We start from the raw sequence: 27,415 nt of genomic DNA on the forward strand, positions 1-27,415 counted from the left end.
GTTCCTTTCTCATTCTTGAGCCTTCCTGAGGCCAGACATCACACTGATCCAGGATGGAGGGATGGATAAGCGGTGGTGGTCTCAAAAGAAGCTGTGGCAGGAGACAATTGTCTTAGTCACTTTTTTTTTTGTCTTGCTTACTTTCTATTTTTCTATTGCTATGTCAAAACACCAGACAAAATCAACTTATAAAAGAAAGCATTTTATATGGGAGCTCATGGTTCCAGAGGGTTAGAAGCCCTGACAAACATGGCAGAGATGCCCTGACAAACATGGCAGCAGGGAGGTAGGCTTGGGGTTGGAACAATAGCTGAGAGCTTATGTCTGATCCACAAGCACATGCTGGGGGAGGGGACATGTTTGGGAGTCCAGGCGGACTTCTGAAACCGCAAAGCCCCCCCCCCCCCCCCCCGTGACAGCCTCATCCCAGAAGCCCACATCTCCTAATCCTTCCAAAGTAGTTCTGCCACCTAGAGACCAAGCATTTAAATCGGAGTGTGTGGGGCCCTTTCCTCACTCAAACCACCACAGCAGTCTTGACTGGGTCTGGTAGCCTAATGGGTGGGAAGGCCTTCCGGAATGGAGGAGGTGTGTCTGAATCCTCCATTGACACATGAGCAGAGCAGCCTGCAGAGGCTTAGTTTAGGCTGGGATAAAAGACTCTCAGCCTGCCTGAGACCTGAGGAAAGAGGAAGGGGAGGGTGCCTGAGAAACAGGCCGGATCCTAGCTGGGTCTAGTGGATGCCCTGAGGAGGAAAAATTTTTTTTTTCACAATGAAAAGAAAAAAAAAACCAGACTTTAAAAGAGCTATCAGTCAGGAGGACTAGAGCGGCATGCATTTAAGATGCATAGGATCAGGGGAATTAGACAAAAGAAGTTGTTGAGAACTGTTGACCTGGATACCTGGATGGGACCCGCGTCCCCAGCTGGTACAGTCCCCTGGCTTTTGGAAAGCTGGGTTTTGCTGAGAGCTGCTTGCTTCCCTGTTGGGTTTTGGGGTCAGGGGTGAGGGGTAATGTACAAGGTCACTAATATTTTATGTTCCAGAGTGGATTTTTTTTTCTCTTTCTTGGACACATTGCAGAGTCTAATCTGTAGAAACAAGATAGACCATTAAATCCACAAAGCGTCTCCTCCTTCCCACATCCATTACAGCCCTGACTGGGAGGAGGAGAGGACGGATTTGAGGTGGAAACACACCTTCCGCTGCCCACTGTGGAATTAGTTGTCTCGTGTTACTTGGCCTAACTGCGAACCACCCATTACCTGTGTAATTAAGAGTTCAAAAGTTGAGACAACACTGCTGCAGAGATTGCTGTGAGCTATACTGCAGCAGACGCAGGCTTCTCTTCATCTGTCTGGTCAGTAACATCATAGGAAGTGTAAATGCTGACTTTCTCCGCTGGGTCAGTTACCTTCCATGCTGGACATGGAGAATTCACTTTGCTTCACACTTGGTTTACCTAATCTTTTTTTATTTCCGGAGGTAAAGAAAAAGATTTCTCTGCTTCTCCCCGTCGTGAATGTTGAGGAAAAGTAGGTCTGGGCAGGATAGGTAACACAGGAGGAATTAATATACACGTTTCCCATTGTCACTTTAGGCAAGTTTGTACCCCGAATGGGGACAGGCAAACAGAAAAGTTTTAACAAATCTGTTCTTTTTCCTTGCTCACACACTGCCCTCGCACCCACAGTTACAGGCCGTAGAATTTAGACGTGCATGGTAAGTCCTTCAGTCACTAGCCACATGTAGCTCTCTAGAGCCGTGACTCTCGGTCTTCCTGATGCTGCAACCCTTGAATACAGCTCCTCATGCTGCGGTGACCAACTGCAAGTTTATTTCATTGCTACTTCATAACTGTAATGTTGCTCCTGTTATGAATTGTAAATATTCTTGGAGACAGAGATTTTTCCAAAGGGGTAGAGACCTTCAGGTTGAGAAACACTACTCTTGCATATTTGGACTGTAGATATTCCAAAATAAGAGTTGCGGGTCTGCCATACCACTCTTTAAGAATGGGTGTTGGAAAGGAGTGTACCTTTCTTATACTGATAGCATCTTGGAATTACAGTGATTTGGACTGATTGCTGTCCTTGTTTTCTTTTTATTGCTGTGATAAACACACCAAAAACAACTTGTGGGGAGGAAAGGGTTTCCAGTTTCCAGTCCATCACTGAGAGACAGGACGGGAGCTCAGGGCAAGAATCTGGAGTCAGGGAGTGGAAGCAGAGGCCACAGAGGCAGAGGGCTGCTTGCTGGTTTGTTCTCTTGCTCAGCCTGCTGTCTTATACCATGAAGGACCACCTACCCAGGGGTAGCTCTACCCATAGTAAGCTGGGGCCTCCCAAGTCAAGACAATGCCCAACCGATAGATGGATCGCCTACAGGCTGATCCGATGGAGGTATTTTCTCTATTACAGTTCCTAACCAGAACAATGGAGTTAATGGATGTATCTACATTTCTGTCTCAATGCACTTGTTTGTGTGCGTTCTTGGGTGTGACGACAAGAAGCTGGCCCTGGGTGTCTTCCCCAGTTGCTCTCTTATTTGCTTAGTGTTTTGTTTTATTTTTATTTTGAGGTGAGTTCTCTCAGTTTTTTACCTGGAGTGTATCAATTTGCCCAGGCTGGCTGCCTAAAGCCCCAAAGAAAGGTTTCTTGTTTCTAAGACCTCCCCAGTGCTGGAATTACAAACAGGCTAACACAGCTTCCCTCTTTTGTAAAAATAAAAAATGGGTGCTAAGGTTTGAACTTGGAACTTATGCTTACATGTACATGCTTTGCCAACTGAACTATTTCTCCAGAAATTTTTTTTTTTTTTTAATGTGACTCGCATTTAAAAATTCCATCCACGGCTCCACCTGTGAACTTAGCAGGCCTTGAGAAAGGTTCCTAAGGAGCTGGCCACCACTGAAGCGTTATCTCTGGAGATAGGGAAGAGCTCCTACTGTTTCCTGATGCTGCCCTGCACAGCCTCCAGCGGGGATTTCACTTCCCTGCCTGCCAGCAGCATATGGCCCAGAAAGTCCTCTTATCTCGCTTCCGGGACTGCTGACAGGAGGGTGTGTGTGCTGTAGGCCTGCTTTCTTAGAGCAAGGTGGAGTCCTGATTAGCGCCTGCAGACCTTTAGACACCCTTGGGCTCACAGGCATTTGGTGAGTTGATGATGGCTCTGAATTCTCTGTTATCTGCCGGGGCAGAATTTGCTATTGCTTGCTTTTCTCTGATGTACCGGCATTCTTTAAAATTTAAATTTTATTGTTTTTGAGTGTGTTGTGGATGGAGTGTGTAGTGTATAGTCACATGGGGAGGTGTACATACAGAGGCCAGAGTATCTTCCTCCATTGCTCTGCGACCTTTTTTTCTTTCCTTCCTTTTCTCCCTCTTCCTCCTCCTCTTCCTCCTCCTTTTCTTCTTCTTTTTTGGTGAGGCAGGATTTCTCACTGACCCTGGAGGAGGCCTACACTGGGCTGGACTTTGTGGCCAGTGAGACCCAGAGATCCTCCTATCTGCCATTCTAGAACTGAGATTACAGGCTTCGTCTTCATGCCTGGCTTTTCCCCCCCGGGCCCTGGGGATCTGAAATCAGGTCCCTGTGTGTGCTCTGGTAACACTTGCCATCCTGAGTCCCCGTCTGTGTGCACACAGCAACACTAGCAAAGCCCCTTACAGTCTCTTTGTTCTTCTTTAAGATTTGTTTATCTTTATGTTCTATGTGCGTTTACCTGCTTATGTATACATGAGTTACATGTGTAACTCATGTTCAGGAAAGTCTGAAGGCGGTGTTGGATCCCTTGAAACTGTATTTACGGACAGTTCTGAACTGCCACGTATGTAGTGGGAACTGAATGCTGGTCTTCTGGAAAACCAGTCAGTGCCCCCAAACCAACTGCTCGAACAGTCTCTCCAGAGCCATTTTGGTTCTTTTTCCAGGAAATGAAGCGTTTGCACCCCATTGGCTCTGCTGTTCACAATGGTGCTAGAACTTCTCCTCTTAAACAAGTTCCCCCAAGAAGATGTTTAAGATCTTTCGGTGTATTGTCCAAGCAGAGGGTGTTTTTGTAGATATTTGTTGTCCTGTTGACAAATCTTTGTGATATTTGTGTGGAAAACAAAGGCACTTAGATCGTGCAGCTGGAGAGAGGTCCTCAAGCTTGCTGGCTGGAAAGGAGAGAGGGAACACCATTGTGCATTGTGTGGAAGGATTAAAGTTCCTTGTCAGTTGAATAGCAGAGGTGTGGCCTTCGCAGATGTGAGTCTATACAGAGATGCTTGCTTCAGACACTTGCAGGGCAACCACGATGCTGTCGAGTGGGATGCTATGGCACTTTCTCTTTGTGTCTGCTTGTCGCAGAGTTCCCAAGTCATAATAACGAAGAACATTTTCTTGCAAAGAGTAGACTTAAGTTTCTTAGGCCGGATGGGACTGCCTGAGTTTTTAAAGCTTTCTGTCTCTGTGAATAGAGATAGAAGGGAGGCAACCCCCACTTTCTTTCTGGAGCCCTCAATGGTGATAACTCATCTCCTCCCTAAATAACAGCCATCAATCCATTCAGGAGCCTTTGCTCTGTGACCCAACAACTCCTAGAGGCCCACCTCTCAAAACGGTTGCATTAGTGGCTCAGTTTCCAGGGTAGGGACTTTGGGACACACAAAATCCCTGGTTTAGCAAGCTGTTTGATTACACACACGCCTCTGTGGGAACTTTTAAAAACGTTTTAAATGACATATTTTACACTGACCTTTCAACTCAGTAATTTCAAAGCAAGAACTTGGATTGCAGTGGGTGTTCATTATAGAGGGAAATTATAGCTGTGGAGATGTCTACTAGGGTTTCACAGTAAATTCCTTAGGAGCAGCAAGGTCCATCTGTGGACAGAATATTTATGTCCCCCAGGTCCTCCACAGCTTACTTGGAGCTGAGGCTTTCCCCTCTGGGATCAACTCTTTGCATCCATATCTTTGTACCCTGTGGCCTGTGTTTGAGAGGAAAGCCACTTCTCGTGAGGTTTTCCCACTTAAACTAGGTTTGAGGATCTCTGTGCTTGTCTAGTTAGTTCTGTGTCTAGTTTATACAAGCCATAGTTCTCTGAGGGGAGGGAACCTTAATTGAAAAAAAAAATACCTCTGTAAGACTAAGCTGTAGGCAGGCCTTTAGGACATTTTCTTAATTAGTGATTGTGAGAGAGCCCAGCCCATTCTGGGTCATACCACCCAGAGCTAGTGGTCTCCGGTTCTATAAAAAAACATCAGGCTAAGCAAGCTGTGGAGAGCAAGTTAGGAAGCATCAGCTCCTGCCTCCAGGTTCATGTTCAGTTTGCTTTTCTGCTTTGGTTTCCTTAGTGGAGTGTGATTCAGGATATGTAAGCCAAACAAACCCTTTCCTCCCCAGGTCGATTTTAGTCATGATGCTTCATCACAGTGATAAACCCTAGCTAAGATAGTCACTAAACTGATGAGTTTGCATACCCTAAAGGAAAGGAACCTGCAGTCAGTCACCAGCTGGGAAGACTCTGCCTCCTTCCGGCCAGACCAACCCCAGCCACTGACAGGGACTGAGGACCCAGCCCTTAGAGTGAAGTTTCTCACATCTCCACTTTGTCCTTAGGTACCATCAACATTTGAAGATTCCCCTGAAGCTTGATTCTGCTGTGAAGCAAATCATGAAAACCCCCTTCCTGTGAGAGCTGATGGGAAATTTACTGGTCACTGCTGATTGCAGCCTGAGTCATGGCTGACTTTGCTTGTAGTTTTTCTAGTCCTGCCTGTGAACAGGGCTCAGCTTTTCCAAAAAGAAAGAGCAGGGTCTTAGACATGAAGGGGCAAGCGGTTGGGACTGCCCCTTGTACTTCGTTTTTAGGAGTAGCATCCTGACCTTGGAAGGAAGTTGTTTATACATGGACTCGCCCGTGCGTTCTTCCAGCTAAGTCAAGCTGCCTACGTATGGGGTAGTGGGTATGACTGATGGCGGTCATGGGCACTTAATTGTTGCTGTTGTGGTTTATGAAGGTTGGAGTTTCTAGAGTTTAGCCTACTCAGGGGGATGCAGTGCCTCTCTGGGGAGGCTTCCTAGGCCCATCGGTCCTTCTTACATTGGGCCACTGGTGGTGAGCAGCTTCCTGGATGAGAGAGGGAAGTTCAGACCTTTGTTTTGAACTAAGGTCATATGGGTTGCTCCTCACAGAGCAGTAACTCTTAACCTTCCTAATGCTGTGACCCTTTCGTACAGTTCCTCATGCTGTGGTGACCCCCCCCATATAAGGTTATCTCATTCATACTTCATAACTGCAACTTTGCTACTGTTAAGAATTGTAATGTATCTGACATACAGGACGTCTGAGATGCAACCTACAGGCTAGCATAGAGCCTAGAGTCCTGGGGGGCATTTCTGGGGAAGGGCTAAGAACAAGACTGGTTTGGACTATAGGAACTAGGAACTGTCTTTCCTTCTGTTCAGGACTCAGAGCCTCTCCAGGCCTGCTCTAGAAGGGACACTGCTGGCTGTGATTGGCGGGCCTCAGGCTGGCTGTGATTGGCAGGCCTTAGATGCAGCCCTCCTGGCTTGACTTATCCTCTGTGTTCAGCTCAGTGGTATCTTGACTGAGCCTCAGCCTCCCTATGTATTCAACTGGTGACCTCGAGGGTTTCCAAATGTGTAGCAAGAGAGATCCAAGCGAAACCTGATCCTTCAAGATTTTGTGGCCTGGTATGCTTGTGTGCTTGTGTCTTGTAAATGCAATTTGAGGAACAAGGACTCCGTATTGTTTGTAGAAGTCATTTTGTTCACATGTCCTTGGCTTCAGGGGTGATTTGAGGCCTTAGCAGCTTCCAGAGCTGGGCCCTCAGGTGTCTTAGAATGTTTGTTCCTGGGCTAGACAAAGGTGAATGCCTCCATTGTTGAGCTGTGTGGTGCTGTTAATAGTTATGGGTGGTGATTAAGGGGAGCTGAGTAGCCCGGTTACTGGGAGTTTCAACCTCAGTTGACACTTTGCAGAAGATTGGACCTTTCAGCTCCAGACTTCCGTTTGCCTCTAGGGGCTTGGCCTAGTCACACACCAGAACCTGTTCCTGGCAGGCGGCCTCCTTGCTCCTGTCTGTCTGTCTGTCTGTCTGTCTGAATCTCTCTCTCTCTCTGTCTCTCTCTGTCTCTGTCTCTCTCTCTCTGTGTATGTCTGTCTCTCTGTGTTTGTGTGTCTCTGTGTCTGTCATACACATGTTGGCTGCGGTGCTCCGAATGCATTTCCCAAATTCTTTCTCCTGGCATGACATTTAGATTCACTGGAGTGCCTCAGACCCAGCAGCATTGAACAAACCCACTGAACAATTGTTCGTCCATCTGCGTCGTTCTCAGTGCTGCTCAGTTTTGCCCTGAGGCTCCCAGGAGGTAGATTGTATGTGTTTCCTCTGTTCTGATGACACCCCCCAAAAAATAAAAAAAAAAAGAGGCTTTTGGAGCTTAATATTTGCAGGTAGTCTTGGTGAAGTGTGATAAAGATCCCTTAAAGGCCGTCTGACGTGACTCGGTTTTCAGGACTGAGTTGTCACTGAAAACCTATGGTCCTGATCTAGTTTGTGTGCTAAAATGAAGTGCCCAAGGCTAGTAATTTAGATGATGATGTTTATTTCACTCCCAGTTCTGAAGGTGGGTAAGTCCAGCAGATGGTTGGTGAGGCCCCTTACATCTTCATGATCTGACTGAGGACATCGTGGGGTGGGGGGTTGAGGGAAGGAGAGACAGAGCAAGTTCCTTACCAAAGCCACCCCCTCACAGTTTCTACTCATCCAGGCAGGACCAGGGTTCCCACATGGGCAATTTAGAGCATTCATTCAGACCCCAGAGCCTGACGACAATGTGATCAGGACACAGACCCCAGAGCCTGACTGCAGTGTGACCAGGACACTCCCAGGCATCACTAACTGAAGGACATTCTGCAACCAGAGCTCCTCAAAATTGTCAAGGCCATCAAGCAAGAGAGGTCTGAGAAACTGAACCAGGGAGATACAGCAACAACAGTGTTCCGGAGGAGGTTCTGAGATAGGAAAAGGAGGACTGGGAAATCTGACTAGAACGTGCACCTCGGATTCCTTAGTGCACCTGTGACAGGGGATGTGGGGATGTGGGGGACGGACGCAACTCCGTGTATTATGTTTGCAAACTTCCTGAAGTGAGACCTTCACTTTGAAGCTCGGTTTCCCCCTCCCCCCACTGCCTCCTTTGCTGGTTTGTGAAGGACTGTCCGAGATCTCAGTCCTTGCTTCTGAATACTCAGCAGTCAGAGGAGAGGCCCTGAGAAGAGAGCACAGTCTCCTCTCCTGCACAAGAGGGGGTTGTTCTTTGTTGTTATTTTGGTGCTGAGGGGGGGGGGTCTCACACATGATAAGCACATTATTACTCAGCTTTTTACTTTGAATTTTTTTTAAAGATTTAAAGATAAGCTGAACAGTGGTGGCGCAGGCCTTTAATCCCAGCACTTGGAGGAAAAGGCAAGGTGGATCTATGAGTTTGAGGCTAGCCAGGGCAACACAGAGAAACCCTGTCTTGAAAAAACAAAACATTTAAAAATATTTTAATACTTAATTGTTTTATTTGTGAGTGTCTGTACAAGTACCCTCATGGCACGACACAGGGGTGGGGGCCAGAAGATACTTTGTGGGAGTCAGTCACTTCTTTTCTACATGCATCTCCCGGGGATTGAACTCAGGCAGTCAGGTTTGCTGGCAATCACCTTCACCTGCTGAGCCATCCCACAGGCCCCAGCGCCTGCTTAAACAGGAGTGTCACACAGTTTCCAAATCTCAGGAAAGCAGGGAGAAGAAATATGGAAAGCCGTGAGGATGGATTTTCATGCCAGAGTGAAGTACATTTATTTAAATAAAATCTTGGCTGGTACCAGGAAGAACACAGGCAGACACGGATGTCATGTAGGTGTTCCTTTCTCCCTGCTGGGCCGCCTTCCCCTCACCCTGCCCCCTTCCTGATGAGTTATTTTTAAATTACTAAGTTATTTTTAAATGCTTCATAAGTGGCCGCAGGTGAAATTGTAGTTTTGGTGGTTTAGAGTGAATGTCAGAGCGTGCCGTAGGTTAGGCAGATGTTGTCTGTACCTTCTCCTGTCCCTTGTAGGGCTTTCAGAAGGAGGTTAAATTAAAGCAGTGCTGCTACTCAAAGCCACTGGGTGTGACCCCAGAAGGTGCCAAGAGCAGGACCTGAGTGTAGATACTGCCTTGTTGGGTAGAAGCCCACAGAACTGACAGCCCACAGCTCTCGTGAACTTACGCCACGCATCACGGCAGTTTGCTTGTTTTGTTCTGGTGTTTTTTTTGGGGGGTGGGCGGGGGAGACAGGGTTTCTCTGTATAGTTCTGGCTGTCCTGGAACTCACTCTGTAGACCAGGCTGGTCTCGAACTCAGAAATCCGCCTGCCTCTGCCTCCCAAGTGCTGGGATTAAAGGCGTGTGCCACAACTGCCAGGTGTGTGGAGTGTTCTGTAGTGATAATACTTGTCCTTTGGTACATGTGTGAATTGCTTTCTAGACTTCTTCTGAAGGTCCTCCTCTTCATGTGACAGAGATAATCACCAGTTCATTCTCCGCCTTTAGGTATCCTGAGGCTGACAGGAGGAGTTGGAGATCATTTGACCTCCATCTTTGTTTCTTACGCCATCACTTTTCTGCAAGTTTAGGGGGTAGGCTCAGTAATTTGGACAAATTCGGTTTCTTTCAGCATCAATTTGTTTCTGGGATTTTTTTTTCACCCCCTTGTCTTAGCAGTTCAAAAGAGTAACTGGTTTGACATGGTGGCATATGCCTTTAATTCCAGCACTTGGGAGGCAGAGGCAGGTGGATTTATTCTCGGCATAGTAGTGGGATGATGGGGATACCACATGATCCTTGTGCTTCCTGCCTAGCCCAAGGACCTGAGTCATTCTGTTCATCACACAAGGCGGAAGAAAAGAATCAACTTTTGTAACGATGCTATTACAGATTTGTTTGAGCCAGCCTGGGAAGTTATCAACTCCTCCGGCATAGTTTTTGGGAAAGGGAATGAGTTTATGTCTGTGATAAAAGTTTTAAAATGCTTTTGTATATTCTTTGAGGATTTCCTATGATGCAGTTTCATCATATTATTTTCCTCCCCCAACTCTTCCTATATCCTTTACCTCCTTACCCATCTAATTTCGTGTTCTTTCTCTCTCTTTACACACACACACACACACACATACACACACACACACACACACACACACACACACACACACACACGAGTTTGTGGGCCTGCCCTGGAGGTCGGTTGATCCCCTCAGTATCACTACACTGGAGATAACCCGTTTCCTTCTTCCAGCAGAAATCTATTTCATGCTCCCTGATCCGGGGCAGGACTTTGTGCCTGTTCCTCCTCCTCCCTGCAGGGATTTTGTCTGGCTTGAATTTATACAGGCTTTGTGCATGCTGTCACAGTCTCCGTGAGGTTGTATGTACTTCGGCTCTGTTGTGTCTGGAAAATGCTGCCTCCTTGAAGTCACAGTCTTTCTGTCCCCTCTGCTTCGTGAATCTCTGAGCCTGCAAGAGTATCACACAGATATCCCATTTAGGGATAAGCAGTTCCAAGTCTCACTGTCCACACTGTCCAGTTGTGAGTCTCTGTGTTAGTTCCCATCTCTGGTGAGAGCTGCACACTGCGCTGACCGTGGGTACAGCAACATGCCATTAAGAGTCTCTTGGTTGCCATGTTCATTTAACAGAATAATAGTGACAGGCTTTCCCTTCAGGTCTGTGACCTTTCTGGTGTCAGGTTTTTGGCTTGATTAGCAATGTCAGGTTCCATCTGCTGAGGTGCAGACCATGGTTGGATGCTCCTGTAACCTTCATGCCACCGTTGTACCAGAGGCTGTGCCTTGAAGGTGGGTTGTTCCTGTATTCACAGGGTTTGTAGTTGGGCAACATTGATGATGACCCCGCCTCCCCCCCTCCATCCCTCATAGTGAGTCCAGCTCCTTACAGCAAGAGGAATGCTAGCCAGTGGGTGAAGCTGCCGGCTGAGCTTCTGTGAGATCTCCCCCTGTTCAGTAAAGCAGGTGTTGCCTGTGTCAAACAAGGACTGCTGTCATTGTACCATACCCAAACAAAGCAAGCAAACAAAACAATACAGATTCAGGATTTTTTTTTTTAGATTTATTTATTTATTATATATGAATACACTGTAGCTGTTTTCAGACACACCAGAAGAGGGCATCAGATCTCATTACAGATGGTTGTGAGCCACCATGTGGTTGCTGGGATTTGAACTCAGGACCTCTGGAAGTGCAGTCAGTGCTCTTAACCACTGAGCCATCTCTCCAGCCCCAGATTCAGGATTCTTAACCACTTATTTTCAACAGTAGCAGCCAGAGGTTCCCAAAGTGTGTTTCTCTCTCTCTCTCTCTCTCTCTCTCTCTCTCTCTCTCTCTCTCCCTCCCTCCCTCCCTCCCTCCCTCCCTCCCTCCTTCCCTCTCTCCCTCTCCCTCTCTCCCTCTCTCCCTCTTTCCCCCTTCCCCCTCCCTCTCTCCTTCTCCCTCCCCTTCCCTCTCTCCTTCTCCTCCCCCCCCTTTGCACTTTTTCCAAAGTAGTATGGGATGCTACTTTGGCCTGATCCCTGACTTTGATCTCTCCCTTGGCTGGAGTAAAAAAAAAAAACATCCATCTACTACTCAGATCCTGTACAGAGTTGAGACTTTCCTCTTCTGAATCTGAGTTAATTGTTCACAGATGATTGCCAGCCTCAGGTTTAAAACCTGTAGTCCTGAGACGAGGAAGTGCTACAGTCGGTTGGGTCTTTTGTGCGACCATGCCTCTGCTTGCTTTCCAAAAGGCGTCGAGGGTGTGTGAAGGCTACCACTGCTGTTGGCACTGCTGTTGGATACCTGCGTGGCCAGGCCAGGAGAGTGCTTGCAGTACTTGTTATGTTTCTAGGTCCTCTCTGGTGTTGAACTTAGCCTTCTTGGGAAGAGGTGTCTATTGGACCTTCTTCTTGCACTTGCAGCCAGTCCCCTGCCTCCTGGCCCTGTGGTGCGGTTTTTTTTTCCATGCTCACTTGGGATGAATGCTTGTGCCCTTTGCTTTGGTCCACTCTTCATCCTTGTTCAAGCCAAGCCCGAGCCTTCTGAGTTTTACGTCTGGGTTTTGTACAAACATTTGAGGATTGACTTAGCGCCTGAGGTTAAAGTCCGCAGTGCATGTCTCTGCGGTTCCAGCCATCCTTGTACAAATATTACAAAAATCAAACCCAAACCAAGCCAGCAAACCAGCAAAGCACCCAGTGAGCGCAGGGAGAGGGGAAATGAGGGAATAGCTGTGATATCCACAAAACTGTCCCCGAGGCCTCTCCGTGGTGGTTGTCATAGTTACGCTGCTGCAGCGTCTTGCCTGTGTACACCTTGCTATAATGCTGCCGGAAGCTGGACCGGCTCCAGGTATGCCTCGCCTGGTCCCTACTTCGTGAGATTGTCCAACACCATAGACTCGAGACAACGGAGTCCATTGTCCATGAATTAGGTCAATAGCAGTAAGCTTCTCATCTCAAAAATTCTCCACGTCTGTAAAGTTCTCATTGTAGAATTATTTGACAACTCCTCATCAACAAAGAATCATCTAGTTCAGGATATAAGTAGGGCCAAAGGTGAGGAATCTGTAGTAGAAAGTCGGAGTTGTGAAAGTCATGTGTCCCTTGATGTGGGTTTGAGTGAAGAGAAACTGGGGGTGGGGGAGCACCTGCTCTATTCTAAAGGAGTCTCTTCCGGTAGACGTGCATGGCATGGGGCCTTAGGATAGGAGACAGAGTGCTATTTAAAGCCATAGTACCATCGTACTACAATGTATTATCCGCATCCAGTTCTGGACTTCATTTAAGAACAGGACCCTGCCCCCACCTCCCCAAACCAGGCTTCTATACTCTGTAAACCATCCTGTCACAAGGAGAGGAAAACTGTGTTTGGTGAACTGTTGATAGTCTTGAATGTTCATAGTGATTTATCATATCCATTCTGAAATCACTTGAGTCCTGAGTATTTGTGGGGGTCGATTGGGGAGATAACGTCTAATATATGTGAGGTAGGCCTTGAACTCTGTGTGGCCAGGGATGGCTCCCTCCTGCCTTTACATCTCTCCAGCACTGGAGTTAAAAGTGCTCTAGTTACTTACTCTTCTCTTTGTGGACAAAACACCATGCCCCAAACAACTTAAAAGTAAGGATCTACTGGGTAAGCCTAGCACTGTAGCGTCTTCACCTGCAGTTGGTAGATGTGTGTGTGTGTGTGTGTGTGTGTGTGTGTGTGTGTGTGTGTGTTTATTCTCTCCTGGAAATCACTGGCCACTAAAAATAGAATTCCTGTGATCTGCACTTTTGAAGGAGATACTGTTACTTGCCTTTCTACAGTATTGTTCAGAAGATCAAAGGAGAGGCGACTTTGTATGTTTTGTGTTGCAAAAACGTTACTGGATATTAGGTTCTCAATGTTTTTTCAGTTGTTAAATTTAATACTTGAATATCCATCTCAGATTTTAAGATGAGAACATGTCTGCATTTTGGTAACATGCGTATGTTAGGATTCAACATGTTCCGTTTGCTTATAAAAGGCAGTTTTTACTCAAATTGTGAGCTTTCTCCATATGTTCGGTTGCCTGTATTGTGTATTAAATTATCAGCCTTATTTAACAATGACAGACTATAATAGTTTACATATGGCAGGCAAAGTTTTCTTCTCTACTCAGAGTTGGATGGTCTGGTAATTGTCCGCTTGTGAACTTATTAAATCCAAGTGCCTGTGGGTGGCCTCTTCTAGACCTGGGCATCCTGCTCTGATGCAATGGAAGCAGGAAGATGGGGGGTGGGGGCCGGTGGAGCCTCCAGGGAAACTACTAAGAGTAATCTTCGCAAGAATGGCCATTTCACCGTTTTAGCTTGCAGTGTGAATTCTGTGAAAGTCCTGAGCTTTTGCGTTTTCCAAGAGCAAAGTGTTTCAAATGCATTCTCTTTTCCTCCTTGTGGAAGGCGAGTGCTGATTGCAGATCTAAGGGGACTGGCCCCTCTCTGAGTTAGAAACGTCATAAAGGTTCTTTATCAGCAGCACTTCACACCTGCTGGAAAGACCTTTGGACACAGAGCTAAGCTGTGTGTTTGATCAGGTAGTATGTCAACAGAGAGCTGGGGAGAGCTTTGTAGGACCTAAGACAAGACCCTAAGGCTAAGAGAGTGCACACGGAGTCAAACGTTCCTTGTGGTTTCTGAAAGTCCAGAGGTTTCTATTAACCCTGACCTGGTCTTGTGTGTGTGTGTGTGTGCGCACGCACATGTGTCTGTGTGCGTACATGCATACATTAAGGGGTGTGTGCATGTGTATAGAGGCCAGAGAACAGTGTTCGGTGTCTTTCTCAATCAACTCTACCCTTTCCTTCCCTCTTAGCTAAGGCCTTTCATTGAACCTAAAGCTCATCAATTACTGTAGACCAGCCCGCGAGATCCTCCTAGTGCAGCCTCCCCCATACTGGGATTAAAGTTGTAGGCTGCGGTGCCTGGCTTTCCGCATGCATTCTGGGGGTCTTAACTCAGCCTGTCTGGCATGCATGGCAAGCTCTTTACCGACTGAAGCATCTTCCCAACCCCCTAGGCCACATTTATATTCATTGGTAATGTATAATAAAATAATTCATTCTTATTAAATAAATAAAGTTACTAGATTAGGCTGTGGAGCTGTGAGCTTCTTCTTTGTTGAAAATAATACAGGAGAGAATCGTGGCAGGCATTTGTGGTTTTGTGGTGAGTGTGCAAATTAATTACTATTTCATATTTTAACCTTAGTGTATGTGTGTGTGTGTAATATGTATGTATGTATGTATGTATGTATGTATACATGCATGTGTGGATATATGCATGTATATTTTGGGGGTCTTTCAAAATTTTCACCCACTGCAGTCTCTAGTGCATATATTTTAAAAAATGAATAAAGTCATTCAGACACTTGGAAGCCCTTTCCTGGAATGTTTCAGGTATGGAGTAACATTTGAGAGAACAGTCTTAGGGGGGAATGTCTGAAGTAAATGTTCTTTTTGGACGCAGCTGTTTGCTAATAAAGAAATCAGGTCTGACAGCCCTGGTGTCACTCTTTCCATACATTCCCAGTGTCTTAGCCCAAAAGTAGGAAGTCAGAGGGACGTGACAGGCCTGAGGGGAAAAAGGAATTCGGCCCAGTTGGCACACGTGTTCTTTAAATAGTTCTCAGGATTTAAGTGAGACACTTCACATTAGCGTTTGGTGCTGTTTTCTACCTTTTCAGTGGAGAACTCCAGTCCTCTCTGGGTGATGGCTAAGGAACTATGGATGGACCAAATGATCCAAAGCTACCAGCATGTACAGGAGAAGGCCTTAGACAGGGGCATCCCTGGGTCCTGGGAGTCTCAAAGCTTATCTGACAGTCAAGTGTGTTAGGCAGTGAGGAAGGGACTTTGTCACCCTTACAGCCTCCGACCACCTTGATCAACTCCTGAACATGTAGCCCCTTCTTCCTGGGATCTTGGAGTTTAGCTGGATAGGCCCAAGCTGACTTAGAAGTAGTGGTCCCAGCAAAGGCTTCCAGTCCTGTCTGGCAGTTCTTAAATAACATCATATCAGTGTGGAGGGAAGAAGGCAGTTAAACCTACATCCTGTAGATTTTTCCTTTTTAGGAATGAGAGAGCCATACACATGTCATATGTATAACTCAAGTTCTGTTCCCAGCGCCTAGTTCAGGAGGCCCACAACCATTCCTGTCACTACAGCTAGAGGATAGCTGACCCCTCTTCTGTTGGGCCCATCATGTCATTGCATATACACCTGTCATTAAAAATCTTTATCAGTGATCACAGGAGTGATCACGGGACTTTGTTTATTGCCTTGCTTGTTCTTTGACTATTTGTGTTTATTGTCTTGCTTGTTCCTTGACTATTTGCATCTATTGTATTACTAGTCCCTCAACCTAGAACTGACTTTAAGACTTGCATGTAATTTAAACGGTATAAAAGATGATTTGGAAAAAAAAATTTTAAAAGGGGGGGGGGGAGGAACTTTGTTTTTAGAAAGAAATAGGAATCGGAAGGCTGATTTGTGACCTCCCTGGGTCACCGCTTAAGCCACTGATCATTTGTTTTGGGGGACAATAAGAAATGGAAGGGAGGTCAATGCGAAAAAGAGTATGTCCGTTGTTAAAACCTAAGCCCCATAAACTATAGTTGTCTGGGCTGCAGCTTGTCAACTGTCTAGCGAGATCCAAGGATAGTTCATACCAGCAGACTAAGTTCTCCTACCTATTGGGAAACTTCGTCCCTCTTTCAAAAACCTCTCTTGACTTGTGTGTTTTAGTACAAACAGTGGCAGTGGAGTGGGCTAGTCCCTTAAGCAGACACACAGGTGAAGCATGACCTGGGAAGGTGGGGCACCAGATAACACCCAAAGGTCTCAGCCTGAGTAAGGGTGTGGTTCCCGAAGCCTGCTTTCTTAGTGTGTTAGACAAGGTACGCTAAGCCACTCTTTCCCCAGTGATGTAGGAGTGATGGATAGAGCCTGTCTACTGTGTGCCAAGAGTCAGCTGAGATCATTTGGTCTGGTCATATGCCCAGTAGGGCCATGGGGTGCTCTTCTCTTTACTTTGTCTGCCTGGTGGGACTTGTCACATGCAGGGATTGACGAAGGCTGTGGATAATGTTCTCAGAAGGTTACATCTTTTCTTGCTTGAGAAAGACATTTGCTTCTTCACACAGATTACTCTTAAAATGTGATCTATCTATATTTTTTATCTGTGTGGGTGTTCGGCCTGAAGGACGTCTGTGTACCGTGTGTCTGATGCTCACAGAGGCCAGGAGAGGGCATCAGATCCCCTGGAACAGAAGGTTGTGTGCTGCCATCTGGGTGCAGGGAATTGAACCTCTGTCCTCTAGAAGAACAGTCCTCCATGTCAAGACCTCTCTCCAGGCCTGACACTAGCTTTTTAACACCCTATAGGAGTCATGGTGATTTTGATAGTGGTGTTTTTATGACAGAATACCATTTGAACTCATCGTTAAATTTTCTTTTCTGCCCAGGGAGCACGGGTCTGGCTAAGAGAGAATGGCCAGCATTTTCCAAGTACTGTAAATTCCTGTGCCGAAGGCGTCGTGGTCTTCCAGACAGACTATGGGCAGGTAAGAACATGCCCCTGTTGCTTCCTGAAGTCTACTTTCCACTCTACTTTACCCATGGGCACTTTTGGTTCCCCTATGCAGGCATACACATAGACACACACCACCTGACTCCCTCTCGTCCATTTTTCTAAGTGATAAACCAGGGCTCAGGGGGGCATGGCATGCAGAATGTGTACCTTGTGTAGGACGGTTATGACACCGTCCTTGCAGACGGAGGACAGCAAATGTCCCAAGTCACATGTGGTAGGAAGACACAGGTTTCTTTCTTGGGTATCTTTTCTACCTCAAGGAGAGCTAGGAATGAGGCCCAACATGGTATTGGAATTTTAACTTACAGTATTATGGGAGTGTTCCTCAACATTTTTCTAACTTGATTGCATGGTTCTTGAGCGAAATCTTGACATACAACATTATTATGTTCCAGGTTTGAAAGATGGGACATCTATAAGAAAAACTCAGAAGATCGATAGCTAGTGATTGCTTTTCATTCTATTTACTCTTGAAACCCTTAAATGTCCATGGTGTCTTCTGTGTGGTTAGGATAGTAAGACCAAACACCACATCAATGATGTTCAAAAACATCAGCAATATTTTCCCCTCACAGTTCTTAAGGCTAAAAGGTTCTTTCTGTCTCACTTGGGAGTCCCAGATGGACTGTCATTGTGTACCAGGTGGATTTGGTTACCTGGGGAGGGGACAGAGAGACGCATACCTAACAGTCATCTGCAGCATGGGCGTTACCATAGACCAGTTCAGGCACTTCCCCATCAGCCTCTGGTAGTATATTGCTATCTGTTAGCTAAGTTGCTGGAGTGGAGGTCCAGATATCTCCTCAAAATTTACTTTACCTGACAGGACTGGTCAGAGTGTTTTGTCTGTTCATTATAATCCTGCTTTCCCCTCCCACCTCCAGACGAGCGCTCAGTTCCTTTCAGACCCTGTCAGCTCTTCTCTAGAGGATATGAAAAGGGAAAACAGTATTTAAACAGCATGCCATTAGCATAAATATGTTCCAGAAAGCACTATAAAATAAATTTTATAAGCATTCTTTTCTTTTTAGTTTTGTTTTGATTCCAAATCTGGTTTGGTTTTATTTACTTATTTTTTTAAAACATAAAAATAAAATCGTGTTGAAACCACGTAGCATGGGCTGGAGAGAAGGCTCAGTGGTTAAGAGTATGTGACGTTCTTAGGAGGACCAGAATTTGCATGCCAGTACCCATAGAAGGTGGCTTGTCACTACCTGTACCTCCACCTCCAGTGAATCCAGTACCCTCTTCTGGCCTCTGACCACCCCACGTACATGATGTGCACACATAATAGACACGCATGTGCACACAAGTGAAAGCAAAGCATACGGTTTTAGCCTTTGCAGCTTACCCACTGTGCTTTGTACACTTCAGTGGTTAAGTAGATTCACATTCCAAGGCCGGTCTTCGTAACTTCTTTGTCTCACGGCATTGCCACTTTAGAGGACACACGCACACACACACCCTCTCTTCCATATCCACTGTTATCTCTTGTGTCTGTGATTTTGGCAGATGTTTTATATGAGTGGCATCATATATCGTCTGCCCTGAGCCTGGCTTGTTGCACTCAGCACGATGCCCTTGATGGTTTGTTTCTAGTCACACCTCACTTGTGTGGCAGTGGCTCCCAACAGGACAGCTGTGCCTTTCTGTGCTGTTGCTGTGTGCGTTCCGGTCACAGTCTGTGCCACACGGATCCTCTGCTGGCCCTGGTGGTTAGGCAGCTCTCCTTGGCGGACAGTGGAACCGGGTGGTCAGGTCACCCTTGGCAGTATTTATAGAATGTGGGCTTAGCAAGGACTAGAGTGGAATAATGTGAACCTAAATTCAAAAGCAACACAGAATCCCGACCTCCAAATCGTCCCTTGGCCATTGAGTATATGGTTTATGTAATCCAGTCCGGCACTCCGAATATAACACATGTAATTAGCTTGGTGATTTGTGTAGGAATTGCAGGGTTCCCACTAAGAGGAAAGTGAGGCTGACTCAAAGAACGGGTTCAGGCTTGGCTCAAGAACTGGCAGAGGCTGGAGAAGCAGCGCTCAGCCCAGATGCTCACACCTTCAACCACAAGCACGAAACAGAAAGAGCAAAGTACACACACGTAGGGAAAGCTATAAACTCTTAAGTTTTGCCCCAGTGACATGGTTCCTCCTGTGCCCTCCTAAAGGCCCCATGAGCTCCCCTAAACTGCATTGCCAACTGGGACCAAGTGCTCAAAAGACCAGAGCCGGGGGGGAGGGGGGACACTTCTCTTTCAAACCACCCCAGTTTTCTTCTTGGACAGCTTTGTGTGTTTCATTGCTGTATCTTTAGAGTGCTAACATAGCTAAAAGCATCCCTTGCGAGAGCGTGCGAGCCTGTGTGCAAGCCTGTGAGAGCGTGCGAGTCTTACTGAGCTTTGCCTTTTCCAGAGCACTCGGGTGGGTGTACTGATGTCACAAGGCGCCCTCCAGGGAAGTGTAGAATTGAGAAGAACATTTGAAATTAGACTTTTCACTTGGGGAGATTGAAATATTTTATTACTGTTGCTTAGGAAATGTCTAATGTCATTGCTTTGAAGTAGCCTACAGTGTCTCAACTTACCTAATAGTACTTTAAGGGGTGGTTGTTTAATTTACCTCAGTAAACTTCATCAAGGCTCTTGCTCTGTGCAAGGATTACAGTGGCTTTCCGTCTGCTTTCTCTTTATTCTGGGTCTCCTAAAATACTTACTGGAATAGGAGTATAATCAGCAAAACCCTGCAAGCCACTGCTGTCTTCCATCTCTTCTGTCTGTTCCCAACAAGTGGAATTAGATTTGCTTTAACGAGCTAGCTCATGTTCATAAGCCATCAGCAAATGCCGTTAGGTTCTTAGTTGTCTCTACCCCCTGACAAAGACTTCTGCCACTCACACTAATTACTAACAATCCCACCTCCCACTGAAGCCAGCTCTAATTTGATTTTGTTTGTCCTTCTAGTTTGCCCTGCTGTCCTTAGTGCTGTGGGCCTAATTCCTCGAAACCTATGAGTGAGCTAATTAGTGTGGTAACTTTCCATTTAAGGTGGTTTTGAGTCTTATTTATTTATTTTTGCTTTCTTCCACCCTAGCTACTTGCCCCACCCTCCTGACACCTCTCTTCACTTCCCCTCACTTACAAATGTTTGATGTCCTCTGCACATCCTATGGACATGGATAGCTTTTGGCTACTTCACTCCTGCTCCTCAGTAAAGTAAGTTCTGTGCACACTCCTGTCTCCTGGAGGGATCTCACCAAACCTTATTGAGTGCTGGACCCAAACAGTGGAGCAGCCTGGACTATGTCCTATAAGCAGAGCTAGCCCTGCAAGTCACTGGGAACTGGACAGCTAGAACTCAGTTGCTTTAATCTTAGGTGGTCAGAAGTCAGAAAGGACTATGCAGGTCGTTGACACTTAAGCTGAGCTGTCATCTCACAAGCTCAGGAACACCCATGCGGTTGACTGCCAGGAGGCTGCTTTCCAACCTTCGCATGCTCGGCCAGCTGTCCAGCAAGGCAGCTGTCTCGGGAGAGTCTGCAGCAGGAGAGAATGCCATGTCATGGACTGACTCCTTTTATTGCTGGGACGGGAAGTGGGGAGCCACAGCTGGTGTGTCATCGTCCCCCCCACCCCCAGGTAGCCTGACAAGAACTGCTGGGTATTGAATTGTGGGGTGAGGGGGAGGCTTGCCAGGAAATAGCTTGACTTATGAAGCTGGAGGAAAAGGAGTTTATGAACAACATCTGTGCTATCAAAGTCAAATTGTAAACTGTATCATTAGGATGCCATGACTCTAAAATCCAAACGCTGAGATTAAGTAGTAAAGTTCTAGTGATCTCATCTAGCTCAGCTGAAATTCCCTGGCTCATATATAAAGTTTTAAAATTGTGTGTGTGTGTGTGTGTGAGAGAGAGAGAGAGAGACAGAGACAGAGACAGAGACAGAGATCTGTCTGTTGTACATGCCATATGAGACCAGAAGACAACCTCAAGTGTTGTATGTCAGGAGCTATACACTTTTTATTTGAGGCATTGACTATTGTTGGTCAGTAACTACCAAATAGCCTGAGCAGGCAGGCCAGTGACCCCATGGATCTATCTGGCTTTGCCTCTCCAGTTCCAGATTACAAGTACACCCCACCACATCTGCCTGGTTTTGTTTTTTTTTTGTTTTTTTTTTTTTGTTTTTTTGGTTTGGGGATTGAACTCAGATCTTGGTGGTGGTAAAGCAAGGATTTTTGTCCACCGGGCTGTCTTCTCAGGAGTTTGTTCCGTTGTTCTCCTACATATATGTCTTTCCTGTTCCTTTCTCAGGTATTTTAAATGTTCTCCACTCCTGTATGGCAAGGAAAACATTTTTGTTTATCAAAGACAGCTTTCCTATTTCTTACTCAAGAGGAAGAAAACATTTTGCATTTTGGCTCTGTGTAGAACTTCAGGTCTTGGAGCTCCTAGGATTGAAGCTGTTGCTTCCAATGAAAGTACCCTGTGGATTCGGTTAAACCACCTGCAATTGCTGGATCTAGGGGGTCAATAGGGCTTGAATGCCAGTGGTTTTGTGATTCAGCGTAATAGCATGAAATGTCTCCTTGTTTTCCTTGGTCTTTTAGATTATGGATCTGTGTATGATTTAAAGATAGATTCTTTTTTTGATGGCTTACAATGACACTCGCCAAAATAAAAGGGTACTTTTTTTTTTTTAATTTGTTTTGCATTCCAGCTAGGAGGCAAAGCATGGCTCTGACCCACCCCGTACAGGAAGATCTGTAGCACAGTCTGCTTGTATTTCGTTGTTTCAAGCAGCTACAGACCTGCTTTGAACTTTTCCCGATAGGTGGCTGAAGGATGTGCCGTGATTACAGTGTCCAAGTGTAAGTTGAGAGAAAAATGAACGAGATGCATGTTGAGTTTTTCTTTTCTTCTCGGACTGAGTCATGACCTGCCTTCTGTTTTGTGTCTGTGGCGTGTTTCTTGTAGTATGTGTTTATCTGTGCTACATGAAACATACCGTTCTAACCATGTTTAATGGCAGTCTCACACATGGCATGGTGTGGTCCTCACCACTACCTCCCTCTAAAACTTTTAACATCCGAAGCAAAACTTTGAGCCTGGCTAGTAAGCCATGGTCCTTTGTGCTGTATATTTTAAAGCTATTTTATTCTTGTCTGCCTTTTCTTGAGCACATTAAAAAATATCAGTGACTCTAGTGATATAGAATAGTCAGTAGGGATGAGGAGTGCTTGCTTATTAGCATGTTGAGAGCTATGGGTGTGACATCCAATGGCAGACACACAGACAGACCAGACACACACACACACACACACAACCATTTTTTTTTTTTTTGGCAGTGATTCTGAGAGACATAGTTTTACAGTCCAGATCCCAGCATGGACAGATGAGAAGGGCCCGTGAACCCCACTCCCAGCTGAGAAGCTATTGGCACCTTAAGGATGGTGGGTGAGGGAGGATCAGCTTTGTTCATTGACGGGGCCCCTCAGGGACTATCTGTGCTCCACTAGATGGTCCCACACACGCACATACAGGCAGTACTAAGTGGTTATGGCAGCTCTAGGAAAAGAAAAAGAGAGAGCACTTTAAGTTGGGAGAAGAAAAGCGTGCGTGGAGAAGATGGGATGGCTGGGGTGAACTTGATCAGACACACATACACACACACACACACACACACACACACACATATGTATGAAATTCTCAATTTCGAAATATTCTTGTTCAAACGACAAAAGAAAGATGGCTTTGGACCGGACTCTGGACTATAGAGTGGAGACTCTGATGGTCTCAAGTAGGTCTGCTTGGAAGAGAGACCAGCGCTGGCTGTGTGCTATGAGTGTTGGGTTGGATGGGCTTCAGAGCCATCTTGCAAGTAAGAAAGGGCGTCCTAGTGACAAGTGACAGATAATTGTTCAAAATCGTGAGTTCATCATCTCCTCTGTTGACGCGTCAGCAACGGTTTTGTGTTTTGTGTTATTCTCTAACGTTCCTTCCATCTAGGCAGTGCAGTTAAGTTCAGGAGACAGCCCTGGGCTTGTGACGTCTCTCTGCTTTCCCAGAATGTTGCTGTTGTATCCTAGAAATACTGTCCTTGAGATGGACGGGAAACAACAGCTGTGGAGATTTCTAGAGCCAGAGCTCTGTTCTCTGGAGACCCAACTTCTGTGGGACTTAATGCAGTTCATTCAACGTACTTAGTTATGAGCCTTGTTTGTGCATTAAGTTTTTGTTCCAAGTACCACGTGAGTGAGACTCTTTAGATGTCCAGGAGTTTAGTTTGGCATCCTGTGGCTCAAATGTCTCCATTAGTTTTTAACTCTGGGATTATAGAAAATAAATGCTGTTGCTTGCTTACTAGTATACTCTGTGCTAGAAAAAAACGCGTGTGTGATCACAAAGATGCTTAGCTTCATCTCGAAGCTTCCTCATTACAACTCAGGGTAGACTCCCTCAAGGAGGCGAAGCCTGTGCTATCTCCTTATCCTTCTGGGAGCCTGGTTCTTGCAGAGGAATGTGTATGCTGATGTGAGTCTGTTAGGCTCTCTCTGAATCAGTTCTGCCTTGACAGTAGCTCTCCAGTGCCGCCCATGTTCCTCTGTGAAGTCTGTAAGAATGGATACTTGTGGTTGTTAGGACTCCTGGACCTTGGGGTTACAGCCAGGACCATGGATGGACTCGGAAAATCTGGAATGAATGAACAATGTTCCATTTGTAATTAGCTTAAAGCCAAACAAGGCGATAGAACGTTGTATACTCTGTTGTGTCTGTCATTGGGACATTTTGATAAAGAAGTTCTGGTTTGCTGTTGGTTCTTGTTGATGCTGTGATTTTTCTTTGTCATTTTGAGACCCAGAAGCTGTTGAATCTGTTGTGTGGATGTATATCTAAGCTGGGGGTTAAAATTAGGGTTTGTTTTGTTTTGTTTTGTTTTGTTTTTTTCCGAGACAGGATTTCTTTGTGCAGCCCTGGCTGTCCTGGAACTCACTCTGTAGACCAGGCTGACCTCGAACTCAGAAATCCTGCCTGCCCAAGTGCTGGGACTAAAGGTGTGCGCCACCACTGCCCGGCTTAAAATTACTTTTTGAGACAGGAATTTGATTGAGATCACTGAATCAAGAGCTCGTTGTTTTGGACAGGCTGACGAGCAAGTGCCCAGGTCCTGCCTATCTCTGTCTCTTCAGAGAACTAGCCACATGCATTTCTTTGCATGAGGATTTTAGATGTGTGCTGAGAATGTGAACCCCATTGTAAATACCTAACCCCTGAGTCAGGTCACCAGCTCCTGAACTCTTCAATCAAGTGGTCCTCTTGCCTTAGCCTCCCAAACAGTAGGATTATGGCCAAACAATTATAAATCTTCTTTTGAACTTTTAAAGTGTGTGTTGTGTATGTATAAGTCAGAAGACCTCTTGTAAGACTCAATCAGTCCTGGGTACCAAATTCAGGTAGTCTTTACTGGCTGAGCCATCTCACAAGCCCAGTGTTCTCAGTCTTTTTTTTTTTTTAAAGATTTATTTATTTTATGTGTGTCCGAGTACACTGTAGCTGTCTTAAGACACACCAGAAGAGGGGTCAGATCCCATTACAGATGGTTGTGAGCCACCATGTGGTTGCTGGGAATTGAACTCAGGACCTCTGGAAGAGCAGTCAGTGCTCTTAACAGAAATGTTCTCAGTCTTCAGAGACCGAAAGCAGCAGGAGCAAGAAGAGTATCTATAGGAATCACAGAATGAGGAGTTCACCATGTAAGATCTGCCCAGGAATTGTGTGAATCGCTCACATATGGAGGAGTTCACCATGTAAGATCTACCCAGGAAGTGTGTAAATCACTCACATATGTTCAAAGGGTCAAGATGAGATGTCAGAATGACAGGGAGTCTTCTTTTGAGGGAATTGTTTCATCTGATAGGCTCCGGAAACGTATAAATTACATATTTATATAATTTCCATACGGAGAGGGGTTAGTGAGTAGGTATTGAGTTTTATTCAAAATCTTTTTTTTTTTTAAGTTTGAAATAATAGAACCCGAAAATTGCTGATCTGTAAACTTCAGCAGCCATGTGGAAGCAGGAAATATCCAGGGACAAACATTTTCAGCTGGGTTATCCTGCCAAGGAGTATGGGCAGTGCCCTGCGCTGTAGACCCTGGCTTGCCGAGCACCCTCCCTGTCTACTTGTCTGTTTCTATTAGATGAGCCTCCCTGACATCTGGGATTTCTTTCCCCGTCCACTTAACTGGATTTAGCTTGAGTGGATTTGGCATCCTATTTATTCTGGTCCTTGTCTTCCAGAACAAGGCTCTTGCCCTGCCAGCCTCTCCCTGAGCATCTGTGATGAGGTGTCTGATAGCAGTGTTTACTGCCTTGAGTGAAGACTGGGTTGAACACACAATATTGAAGAAAGGGCAGATAGCCTCGCCCTTGGATCAGGCTTTGGGGGTGGGGAGCTGAAACCATGACCTACTTTTCCTTTATGGATCCACCGACCACACCCCTTTTCCCCAATCCTATGGATGGAGCTTCTTATCTGGACGTAGGCATTTACCTCACCGGTGCCCCTCCCCCTCACCTTTGGTGACTTACAGGATACAGCCTGAGTTCCCAGAAGCTTGCTCTTTGTTCCCACATAAGTCTGTTGTACACACAGCTCCTTCCTGTAACCAACCAGGTAGTGTCTGGCCTTGCAGGCCTAGTGCTTAGGGCACAAAGAGGAAGATCTGATGGTGACAGTGACCTCCGTCATTGTGTTCAGTTTGGGGGTTAAATCAGCAAATTAAATTGCTCATATTCAAAAGTAATTGGGGTATTCTCTTGTATTCTTGGTACCCATGTTGAAATAGTCAGCCAAATAATGAGAAGATGCTAAGCTTAGAGCAGGCTGTAATTTACGACCAATAGAAATGCAACAGAAAATCAACCAAATCAAACTCTTTCTTTTTATATGAATATTTAAATGAGCAATATATCTTTGTTATGCATATCAGCTTGTGAGAAGTGTACGTGAAGACCTTCTTTGGATCATAATCAACTCGGAAATTATCTATGGACTTAGACACAGAATCACTTAGTGCTGTGTGGGATTCAGTAGAGTAAGCAGAAAAAGTTTGTCAAATTCAGGAGGCTATCTGTCTGCGAATGAATTGCATTCCATTCCAAAAATTAATTTATAAGCCTGTTATTTGGAACAAGATTTTCCAAAGACTCGTGGTATCCATGACTAATTGATTATCTAGTCTATCCACAAAGACCTGTTCTGGAATCTATAATGCACTAGAAGGCAGGATGATGCTGACATCTTCTATTGCCTACTTTTGACTCTAACTGTCCTCGGAGTTCCATCCCAGGATGCCTCAGTGGTGACTGGAGACAGTCTTTCTTCCCTTGATTGCCTCCCCTCCCCCTAGTAGAGGCAGGAAGAAAAGGAGCCATGTATGCTAAGCCGTGTGCTTTCCATGGTCCGGAAGGATAAGGCCTCATCAGGATTGGCATTGCGCGTGGGTGAGAGGAATTCAGTAATACTGCCTCGCGATATCGTCTGGCCAGGCCCGCAGTGGTGCATGCCAATCTGTTCACGCTGTTTCACTGCCCAAACAGCCGCACAGGGCACAGGGAAGGCTTGGACCAGCTGTCTTTATTCCTTTTCCCGTCGCTGTGAAAAAAAAAATCACTCTGACACAAAAGCAACTTAAGGGAGAAAGGGTTTCTCTCATAGTTCAAGGGGCAGGCTGCCAGGGCAGGGACGTCAGAACCTGAAGTGAGAGGTGCCATTGCACACACAGGGAGGAGGCAGAAGATCAGATTGTGTGCTGCTTCTGCATTCCCTTTCTCTGCTCAGTCCAGGATCCCAGCCAGGGAATGGCTTCACCCGCAGTGGGTGAGTCTTCCTACCTCCGTTAACGCAGTCAAAACAATCTTCTCCAGCCGTGCCCACAATCTCCAAGTGGTCGTAGATTCTGTCATGTGACTGTTGACACGGAACATCCCACCCAGCATCTGTTAGCTATAAGGAAGTTGGCCTTCCCCAGGTCTTGCAGTGCACGCTTGCCAGCAATGGCGGAAGAGCTGTCATCCACATGCAGGGTTGAGGCCTGTACTTGCTTTTGGTATCCTTCCCCACTCGTCATTTGCTCTCTCACTGAAGATGTATATAAATGTGTGTGTGTGTGTGTGTGTGTGTGTGTGTGTGTGTAT

At 45.9% G+C, this 27,415-nt stretch overlaps 1 protein-coding gene across 1 annotated transcript in view; it reads left to right on the forward strand.

Annotated features, from left to right (window-relative positions):
* The window catches only part of Myo10 (myosin X), a 199,174-nt gene that overhangs the window by 26,954 nt on the left and 144,805 nt on the right, over positions 1–27,415 (forward strand). The window contains exon 2 of the mRNA XM_028767572.1: positions 17,089–17,187. Coding sequence (XP_028623405.1) covers positions 17,089–17,187 — 99 coding nt within the window. The remainder of the gene's footprint in view (positions 1–17,088; positions 17,188–27,415) is intronic.

The sequence above is a fragment of the Grammomys surdaster genome, unplaced genomic scaffold (assembly GCF_004785775.1).
Source record: "Grammomys surdaster isolate TR1022 unplaced genomic scaffold, NIH_TR_1.0 174, whole genome shotgun sequence".
NCBI classification, from domain to species: Eukaryota; Metazoa; Chordata; class Mammalia; order Rodentia; family Muridae; genus Grammomys; species Grammomys surdaster.